The 10,964-nt window shown below is 43.7% G+C and overlaps 1 protein-coding gene across 1 annotated transcript in view; it reads right to left on the bottom strand.

Moving 5' to 3' along the window:
- LOC135514085 (probable E3 ubiquitin-protein ligase HECTD4) overlaps positions 1 to 4,118 on the bottom strand; it is a 68,616-nt gene extending 64,498 nt beyond the window's left edge. Inside the window, exon 1 of the mRNA XM_064937279.1 lies at positions 3,465 to 4,118. Within this exon, the coding sequence (XP_064793351.1) occupies positions 3,465 to 3,611 (147 nt within the window). The 5' untranslated portion in view covers positions 3,612 to 4,118. The remainder of the gene's footprint in view (positions 1 to 3,464) is intronic.
- Positions 4,119 to 10,964: the final 6,846 nt, after the last annotated feature.

The raw sequence follows: 10,964 nt of genomic DNA, 5'->3' as shown, positions 1-10,964 counted from the left end.
ATTGTTTAGTAGCTACTAACTTGTCTCATCGCTACAACTCCCGTACAGGCTCGGGAGAGACGAAGGTTGAAGGTCATGCGTAATGAACACTTATTTTAACTTAATATAATACAACAATAAAATCAATTTAGCCTCAAGTAAATAATGAAACATGTTCAATTTGGTTTAAATAATGCAAAAACAAAGTGTGGGAAAAGAAAGTATAAGTGCAATATGTGCTATGTAAGAAAGCTAACATTTCAGTTCCTTGCTCAGAACATGAGAACATATGAAAGCTGGTGGTTCCTTTTAACACGATTCTTCAATATTCCCAGGTAAGAAGTTTTAGGTTGTAGTTATTATAGGAATTATAGGACTATTTCCCTCTATACCATTTGTATTTCATTAACCTTTGACTATTAGATGTTCTTATTGGCACTTTAGTATTGCCAGTGTAAAAGTACAGCTTCCGTCCCTCTCCTCGCTCCTCCCTGGGCTCGAACCAGCAACACAAAGACAACAGCCACCATCGAAGCAGCGTTACCCATGCAGAGCAAGGGGAACAACTACTAGAAGGCTCAGAGCGAATGACATTTGAAACGCTATTAGCGCGCGCTAACTAGCTAGCCATTTCACTTCGGTTACACCAGCCTCATCTCGGGAGTTGATAGGCTTGAAGTCATAAACAGCGCAATGCTTGACGCACAACGAAGAGCTGCTGACAAAACGCAAAGAAAGTGCTGTTTGAATGAATGTTTACGCGCCTGCTTCTGCCTACCACCGCTCAGTTAGATACTTAGATACTTGTATGCTCAGTCAGATTATATGCAACGCAGGACACGCTAGATAATATATAGTAATATCATCAACCATGTGTAGTTAACTAGTGATTATGATTGATTGTTCTTTTATAAGATAAGTTTAATGCTAGCTAGCAACTTTCCTTAGCTTACTGCATTACTCCACAAGGAGTGCAACGAGAGAGAGGCAGGCCGTTATTGCGTTGGACTAGTAAACTGTAAGGTTGCAAGATTGGAATCCCCAAGCTGACAAGGTAAAATCTGTCATTCTGCCCCTGAACAAGGCAGTTAACCCACCATTCCTAGGCCGTAATTGAAAATAAGAATGTGTTCTTAACTGACTTGCCAAGTTAAATAAAGGTATAAAAAAAAAAAATTACAAAAATTTTTAGATTTTTTTCTTTTCTTTTTTTTCTTCTTTAAATCGGCGCCCAAAAATACAGATGTCCGATTGTTATGAAACATTCCGATTAATCGGTCGACCTCAAGTCAGCATACAGCGTTGGGGCTTTGTGTGAGCAAACCCCACCAACAAAATCCCACCACTGTGTGGGGCACTGCAGTTTTCATGGGCCTTGTTTCGTGTGCACCTGCCGCAGGTGTCGCATAATCTTTCTGAAGCGGTTGTGTGGAATGCTCCACCCCATACCTATCAGACCAAAATGACTCCACATCAACGCTCTTCCATCATGTGCCCCGCAGAACATATAAAGGTCCAATAAAAGCTTTAGGTCCAGACACGTCCCACATACTGTTTCCTTTTCTGTGCGCATGAGCAACAGTACAATCGCTGATGTGCTGCAACATCTACACGTCACATACCGTAAACTCGTCACTCTTTTCTTACCAAAACGTGCCATCCCTCCCCGATTCCAGTCTCATCGTGGCAGTTGAGATCACCATCTCAGTTTGCTCAGTTCTGTTTTTTCTGCGGCGAGGTTCAGGCATCGGAGGCGAAGGATCGAAGTGAACATCAGAATCAGATGAAGACTCATCAGCAACGTCGATTTCAAGCTCAATATCCGATCCTCCATCCTACTCCAACTTATCGAAATGCTGCAGCATTTGCAATGCTGTCAGTGCGTACATTAGTTTGTTTCGGCTTGCCATTGTGAACTACACACATTGTATTTTGTACTCAGTGTCTGATTTGACTCTCAAGAGGGGAATTTAAATACCATTTCCAGACTTTCATAATAAAATAATTAGACCACCCACAATTGTTCATCATCATTACAATATTGTTCTAAATTCAATCCTCATTATTCAGATAAAATTCAATCACCCTTTTCACCCTCCTCATCATTCAGTTCATTGAAGTCACATGCACCATTATCTGTTTCAATCTGATTTCTATCGCCCACTCATCCAGTGAAAACAGAATAGCATATTTTTATTGTACGTTTAGTATGTTACTGTTTTTTGCTTAGTAGCCAGAGCAATGCTGCCATGCGAGTGGTCTTGTGCTGAATGCATGGACAGCATAGAAATTCTTGGATAAAGTTACATTTGGAAATCTTGAATTTTGAGATATTTGATTATGGCAAGGGTCGTAGAAACTGCAGAACATGCTCTTTCTGATACTATAGAAATCAAAATGTTTTATCTGCATGTGACTGAAGGAGGATTTGATAAAGTAAGCTGTGTGTGAATACTTTCTGAAGGAAGTGTAGATTAGGTGAAAGAAAAAAATCTTTGTAATTAATTTTGAATTCAGGCTGTAACAACAAAATATAGAATAAGTCAAGGGACGGCAGGTAGTCTCGTGGTTAGAGTGTTGGGCCAGTAACCGAAAGGTTGCCAGATCGAATCCCTGAGTTGACAAGGTAAAAATCTGTCGTTCTGCCCCTGAACAAGGCAGATAACCCACTCTTCCTCGGCCGCCATTGTAAATAAGAATTTGTTCTTAACTGACTTGCCAAGTTAAATAAAGGACAAATGAATACTTTCTAAAGGCACTGTCAAGCGTGCCAATGATGAAGCATTCTGTGCTGAACAAGACCTCTTGGCTACTTACTGGCTTGAGGAGCTTTCAAGAGTGCTGAATTTACTGTTTCCTATTGTATTTTTCCAGTTTGTGTGCCATGCCAATCAATGTGCTTTGAATAATTTAAGTGAGAATAGGTCGGTGAGCTGATGAATACAACAATAATAGCCTGCAACCACTCAAGAGCACCCAATGTCTGGACCAGAGGGGACACGGTTCCCACAAAGGGTGGGGATTTAAAGGCCATGATAATAAGGTACCCTTGCTAGCTAGCTACGTCGTGAGTCATCATGCCTACACACTGTTATTCATATAGCAACTAACACTACATTATCTTCAAATTATAGACTGTCTGCTAACTAGCCTGTTACTGTAAACAATGGTCAACGTTATGTTTCAATGTTCTCTTTAGTTAACTAGCGTAGTTATTGGTCATGCTCCTCGTCAAGGCGACGTTTGCGTCCTTAGCTAGCTAATGTTACACATGGACATGACTAGCGAAACGTGTTGCTATTAATGTGACTTTATTCATATGGAATTATATAACTTGCTGCTTGGCAATCCCTACTAGTTAATGCTGAGCAGGTAGGTAGCTAGCGCTTGACAATTTAGCTAGCTAACTAACGTTAGCTGTGTTCGCTTCCTCCAAGAAAGACATTCAAAATGCAACCGTTGAGATGCAGACTAACAGTACTCACCTCCTGCTCAGTGTCCCCCTGCTCAGACACACCGATTTCACTGGGCAGTTCAGCCAGATCCGTGACCCGAATCAGTCCATCGTGAAGGAAAATAGTCTCTTCCTTCACTGACAACCACTGGGACGAATCCACGGCCCCGGAGCCCATCTCTCTCTCCTCCGAGAAAAATGCCAGAAAGGTCGAACATTAAAACAAATCCAATCCGAAATGACAACACTACCCTACAGACATGCTGTCAGTCAGATGAGAAACTCAGACCTACTCCGACCCAGCTAGCTAGGTAACGCCAATCGTACTACCAAATATTTGTGGGTACCACTTTGCTGCTACGGTGCTAGCTATCGAGGCTTGCTAGCGAACATAGGTCGGCCAGCTGATCGCACTGTGTGGGGCAGGTTCTTTCTTCCGCTACCAACTGTACCATTGAGCATATCGTACTGTCTTTACAGAGCAGTGGGCGTGACACTGTCTCTAAACCGTAATATTTAGAGCATAGTTTAGTAATTGACTGCCTTCTCCATCTGAACACGAAGTCTGAGCATAACCAAAACACGATAAGAACGCAGGAAAAACGGCTCCGATGGTGGTCCAACAACTGATTATTAGTGGCCGGACAGATAATGGAAACCCCACAGCTGTCGGTGAGACGCCATGTTTCTTAGGCCAACAGTTACTGTTCCCAGCATACATTGCGCTTTAGCCTACAATAAACACGTCAACAAATTGAACCACCAAAATAGAATTTATTATCAATACTAAGATTGTATGTATGTATCGTCATAGTTTGTTTAATACACATGGTTTAATTTGTAAATTTTCTGATTGCGGTGACAATGTAGGTAAATTATGATAAGCTGACACAAGATTCAAAGCAAAAAGCCTTTAGGTATGAAGTGCAACACTGTTTACACTACACAATTCAACATTATCCACTGATGACACTCAAATTAAGAAACAATTATTAATTAACATGTGTAAAGATAGGTGGTCAATCGCCTTACTTGTAAAAGTACGAGGGCGCCACCTCCTGAGCATTTTTTAAGGCTCTTGGCTGAAAGATAGTGCACCTTTACAACATTCGGGAAGTTTGTAATCTGAGATAACGAAAAACAGAGATTGGTTATATTTAAGTATTTTAATCGAGAAGTACACAGACTTAATATAAATATATTAAATGAAAACCATTTGTCAGGGGTCTTCTCACACGTCACAACTCTAGTTTTCATTTAGTTATTATCCAGTTATTATCATTATTTACAGTTGAGATCAAAGGTTTCTGGATGGTATTTCGAGCAGCAACTCAAATCCGTTTTGCATAAGGCTTGCAAAACATACAGGTTGATGTTACACAGATGTATTGCATACTGTATACACAATACAAAATTATTCCCATTCTGGTAACTGGTAAGGGTGCTGATTTTTGGGAGACATCAGCCTAGGTTTTTTGGGGGCTCAATGATCCTTAGACATAGTCTCTAGAGGCGAACAGGAGTCCCTCTTTTTGTATCTTTACTTGTGCCCTGAGCATTGTCTTCCTCTTTCCTCCATGTTTTCAAATACATGCATTAGTCCCTCCCACAAAAATAATGTTTTTATTTTATTTTTATAAAATAAAATATTATATGTTAACACTAGATCCCACAAGCACTGTTTCAACTGTATACAGTATACTGCTATAGCCCATTTATTATTGTTATCACATTGACACTAGGTAGGACAGTGACACATTGCGTGTAACAATTAGCAATATCAGCTTTGTGAAGAGATCACATTAAAAAGTCTAAGGGGCAGTTGTGGCTCTTTGCAAATATATCACATGTTTTAATTGAGCCAACCTTTTCCCCAAAGACAGTCTTTTAAACTTCACACATCGAGGCAGAATAGAGACACAAAGTCCTGCAGGACGGATAGGAGAATCTTGGTCCTCTCCAAGTATCTGATCTGACCAGCCAGCAATGTGGTGGAGGAAGCGGAGAGAGATGGAGGGACAGAGGAGATCGATGATCCAAGTAGACAGTCAGTGGATAAGAATTAAGAGATGTTAAGAGAAATACGCAAACAATTTCAGAAAGGAAATAGGGGGACACAGTTTTCTGGTGTCTGTGTATATACATACGTGTGTGTGTATGCATGCGTGTGTGTGTCAGAGATGTGATCATGCATAAAGTAGTTATCTAATCCATTTAAAGGAAGGTAACTGCAAGTTAGCGCAGATCCTCTTAATTGATCACAGTGAAAGAGCTCAATATAGAGCCACAAATGTGCCAGCTTGCAAGATTATACTGTATGTACCGGTATACGGCTACTGCCTCACCTTCAGGTGCAATCACAATGGTACAGTCTTTGATTCCATGTTGTGAAGATCATCTCTCTTCTCCAGAGGGGAATGTTGTATTTACATTCATCCAAATGCTTGAGGGTCCCACAAAGATGCAGGCTATCTGTAACAGAGAATAAACAGAACATGCTGTAGCTACATGAGTCATGATGATATAACTGATAAATTACACAATTACGACCTTTCCCTTCAATCGGATCCATACTGCTTTATATCTATATAGACAAAGCCACATAGTTTGTTATCCTCCATGGCTGAATTTTTACTGAGGCAGTTTGTATTATACTTCACAACACAAAACCACTGTTTGTGACCAGGTGGTTTTCTTGGTTATAATATTGTCCACGCTATGGACCCTAACTATTCAAAACTACTTTCTTTACAGCTTTCTTCTATTTCGTAACCTCAGAGCACACAGACATGTCATTTGGGCGATGCCACTGAAATGTAACAAAAGAATATTTCAGGCTTGAGCAACTCTGTTCCCTCACAGACTAAATGACACACACATGCAATCCATGTTGTCTTCTTCGTCATCATCTTCTATGATATCATGGCGGTCCGCAAACAATCGTTTAGGTGCATGCCGCCACCTACTGTGCTGGAATGTACGATCAATCATGATCTGCCCAATTCTGTACTACCATGAATTAAAATAATTTAAATCTCTACTAACTTCTACCAAACACTCCCACTCCCCCCTAAACTTGATCTATATCATACTGAAACACTCCACCCTTGGGATTGTTCAGTATGACAACAATGATTTCAACAGCAACATCTGTTACCCCGAATATCTATTTTGCAGTCTCCACAATAATCTTCAACCTGGCATTTCTGCTTTCCACCCAAGTCGTATTGATAACCTTACCAATAAAAGCTATGAAGTCAACTTTATTCATTATCAAAGTGACCTTTGACACCACACATTCATGAGCACAAGATTTCTGAACAGGCCTCCAAACCATGCCAGGACCAGCAGAAACATTAGACCCGACAAGGTCCACTTATTACAGGAGCAGCCATGGAAGCTCCATGATTCCACATTGTAGTTCCACCAATCTGTCTTACAGCCTCTGCATATGACACATCATGACTAATTCTATATCTCAGAGCCTCTCTCTGCACCTGGCATCCACCAAATGCTGCACTATGTTCCCCCCACAATTACAACACTTAACCTTGACATTGCTCCCACATTCACCATAATCATGTTCCCCTCCACACTTGACACATCTATCCTTCCTTTACATTGAACAGCTACATGTCCCATTCTTTGGCATTAAAAAAATGGGAACTGGGCAAATTCTCTGACATTGAAACTAAGGAATCTTAGCTGTACTTTCCCAGGCACAACCTTCTCAAACCTCAGCAGCACTGATAGGCGTTCACTTCTTTGATCTTCTTTCCTACTGATCCTTTTGTCCTCAATCACTCTTCCTCCCTTCACATTTTCTTTAATATCATCTATGGACATAGATATTGGGACCCTAGTAATGACTCCCTTCAATCTAGCATAAGCACACTGGACATGGCTTTTAATCTTCGTCAAATTAAGCTTTTCCATTTTCAGAATCTTCTATTGCTAGGCCTGGCTACCACAAACTATTAGCAACCTTCAATTTCCAATGAATCAAGATAATTTCACTTCAACTACCTCTTTCTCTACAGCATTAGTTAGTCGGATAGGGTGTACGTGTGGTCTCATCAAACACTATCACCACTTTCCACTCCAACACATCATTACTCTTGCTTCCTACTTTGGCCTTCTTTATGCTTTCTTAACTAGACGCTCCACTGCTTTCTGTATCATGAGCTCTCTTCTTCCTATGTCTTTCCACTACCGACCATTCTGGTCCTTGACGCTCATCCTCCCGCTGTCACGGCTTTCGTTGTCGGAAGGAGGAGCGGACCAAAATGCAGCGTAGTTGTGATTCATTTTATTTAATACGGAAACTATACACGCCAAACTAACAAAATAACAAACGTACGAAAACCGAAACAGCCCTATTTTTTTTATTTTTTTATAAAAAATAATTTATTACCTTCAATACCATTCATTCTTTACAACTCATCATTTTCATATATACTACAATAATGGTATTTTAATTTAACTATACAACAACCCCAAACAAAATCTCAGTGGAGCATCTTCCCTCCCCGTCACCCTACAAAATACCTTTCCCTATCTCCCCGTCCCTAATCTATCCCCTTACAAATCTAAATAACACCCAGCCCTAAACCCCCCTTCCACCTCTCCCGAGCAGCATGCTGCCCCCACTTCCTCTCCTCCCTCTTCATCCTGCCCCTCAAATCTCCTTCCACCCTCCTCACTATCCCTTCCACCCCCAATCTCTCCCTGTCTTCACCATGTTCTGCCTGGCTTCCCACAGCCCCCGTTTAAAGAGACTCATGAGAAGCCAGAGCAGAAACCTGTCCCTATCCGTCCCTCTCGCTCTCCCTACACCTCTCTCTAACCTGGCCCACGTCAATACAAAATCCCCCCTTACCAAACCTAACAACACCCGTGCCCTAGCCCATACTACTCCGGCAAAGGCACAGTCCCAAAAGACATGGCGCACAGTCTCCTCCCTGCCACAAGAGGATCTTGGACAGGTGGGGGATTGCACCAAACTATACCGGTTCATGATGGAACGTACCGGCAAGCACTTATGGAGCCTCAACCAATTCAGGTCCTTGAGCCTGTTGTCCAGACCCCGCGCCTGCACTCCCTGCCAGACCACTTCCGAGATGCCCACTACAGGCGCCGGACTCCCTGCCTTTCTGACCTCCTCGTACAGGTGCCTGTGATCTAAACCTACTCGGGCAACTTCAACCTCAGGGTGCGCACGCAGCCACTTGGCCGCATGACCAAAGTGCCACGGCAGCTGTTCCGCCCGAGGACCCGTGTTAGACCACACCATTATGCTTCTCGTCTGATACGAGAAGAACACCCGCAGGAGGTAACCGGACGGGTGTATCACTGGATGAGCAAGCTCCGTTAACAAGAAAGAAACAAACATTGTGTCCAGCTTGAGGGGGAAATGTGGTACCCCTCTACCTCCCTCCCCGATGGGACAGATCATGCGTGCCCTGGCGACCCACTTGCACCTGCCACTCCACATAAACTGAAACACAAGCCTCACTAGAGGCCTTCTCAGACAAGCCGGCAATGGGTAGATGTACACCAAAAACAAAAGAGACGGCAACACATCCACCTTTAGGACCAGGACTTTGCCCACAAAAGACAAATTCCTAGCCTTCCACATTGCTAGCTTCCTCTGTACCACTGCGATACGCATGTTCCAGTTTAGCGTCGCTGAGCCGGAGGTCTCAAAATGGACCCCGAGAATCCTCAGGGCCCCCTCACAGAGAGATAACCCCCCAGGCACATCCGTTCTACCGCGCCATCTTCCGAAAAACTTGACGGAAGACTTTGCATGGTTCAGAACTGCTCCCGACGCTCGGGTGAAATCCCCAAAGATGGCAAGGGACCTTGTCAGGCACGAGTCCTTGCACAGCAGCAAGGAAGTGTCGTCGGCGTACTGCATCAACTTAACACGCAGCCCACCACTTCCAGGGATCAACAAGCCTTCCACCCCTGTGTCTGCCCTAATGGCAGCCCCCAGAGGCTCCATGTACAGAACGAAGAGGAGAGCCGAGAGTGGGCACCCCTGCCTGACCCCAGACGAGAGGTCAAAAACGTCACCCAAGTGACTATTTACACTAACTCGGCACCCTGCTCCGACATATAATGTACGAATCCATCCTATGAACTTCTCCCCAAATCCTAATCGACCTAACACTCTGAATAAAAAGGATCTATTCACGCGATCAAAGGCTTTCGCCTGATCTAGCGCTGCTACCATTAAAGGCAGTCCTCTATCTTCAACCCAAGCGATGGAGTCCCTGATTAACTGTAGGTTCCATCTAATAGAGCGGCCCTCTACCCCGCACGTCTGATCCTCATGGACGACGTAGGGAAGGGCTGTGCGCAACCGGTCTGCTAAAACCTTTGCAAGTAGCTTGTAATCTACACACAGCATGGTCAACGGCCGCCAGTTGCCAAGGTCTGTTACTTCCCCCTTCTTATATAAAAGCGACAGCACACCAACAGCCATTGATCCCCCGGGACCCTCGTCTCAAGGATGGCCTTCAAGACTTCGAGGACCACTGGTCCAAGTATACCCCAAAACTTGAGATAAAACTCAGCCGGCAGCCCATCCATCCCAGGCACCTTCCCTTTGCCCATCCTCCTAAGAGCGCTCTCAACCTCTTCTAGTGAAATCTGGGCCTCCATCACTTCTCTAATGTCCTCCGGCAACCGCCTGGACAAGTGTTCTAAAAACACATTTCCCTGCTCTACATCTATTTCCCTTTCCTTAAATAAACCTTGGAAATGATCAGTTGTCACCCTGACCATATCCTCTGGTTCTCTAACTATACTACCATTTTCTTCCCTAACGCCATGCATTACCTTCCTACTCTGTCTGGCCCTAACCAACGTAAAGAACATAGCAGAACAAGTCTCATTATGTTCTAGAAAGCCACTATGCGCACGCTCCAGGAAAGCTCGAGCCTTCCGCTCCTGCAACTCCCTGAGCTGCGCCTTTAGGGTTGCGGATCTCTCCCAGTCAAACGACCCGCCGAGGTTGCCAGCCTCGTATTCGAGTTCAATTAACCTTTGGATACCCCAAACCGACTCCCCCTTGTCCCACTCCCTCTTAAACCTACTAACATCCCCTCCATCCCTCAGGTGAACCTCCTGTAAAAAAACTAAAATCAAACCCCACACCCTCCAAATAACTAAAAACCGCCCTCCTCTTAACAAAATCCCTTAAACCCCTTACATTTAAACTAACAAACGTAAAATTAGACCCCATGAAAAAATAAAAACATGTAATACACTCAAATTCTAAACCCAGACAGAAAAAAAAAAACAGGAGACTCACCCGATGCTGCCCTGCTCCATATCTACCGGTGAGAACACCATCCGTATTCCCAACATCCCCCCCTCTTCCTCCATCTCACCAACCCAGGATGCAGGAATAGTGTTTGGCTCCGGGGTGCCCTGCACCCTGGGTCTACCCCCAGAATCCTCCCCCTCCCCAGTGCTGCAGCTGGATTGGAAAAAAAATTGGGGAGGCTGTCCCCAAACAAAC

This window comes from Oncorhynchus masou, chromosome 25 (genome assembly GCF_036934945.1).
Source record: "Oncorhynchus masou masou isolate Uvic2021 chromosome 25, UVic_Omas_1.1, whole genome shotgun sequence".
Lineage (NCBI taxonomy): Eukaryota > Metazoa > Chordata > Actinopteri > Salmoniformes > Salmonidae > Oncorhynchus > Oncorhynchus masou.
The sequence above is the reverse complement of the archived record's forward strand: the minus strand, read 5'-3'. Positions and strand labels throughout refer to the sequence as shown.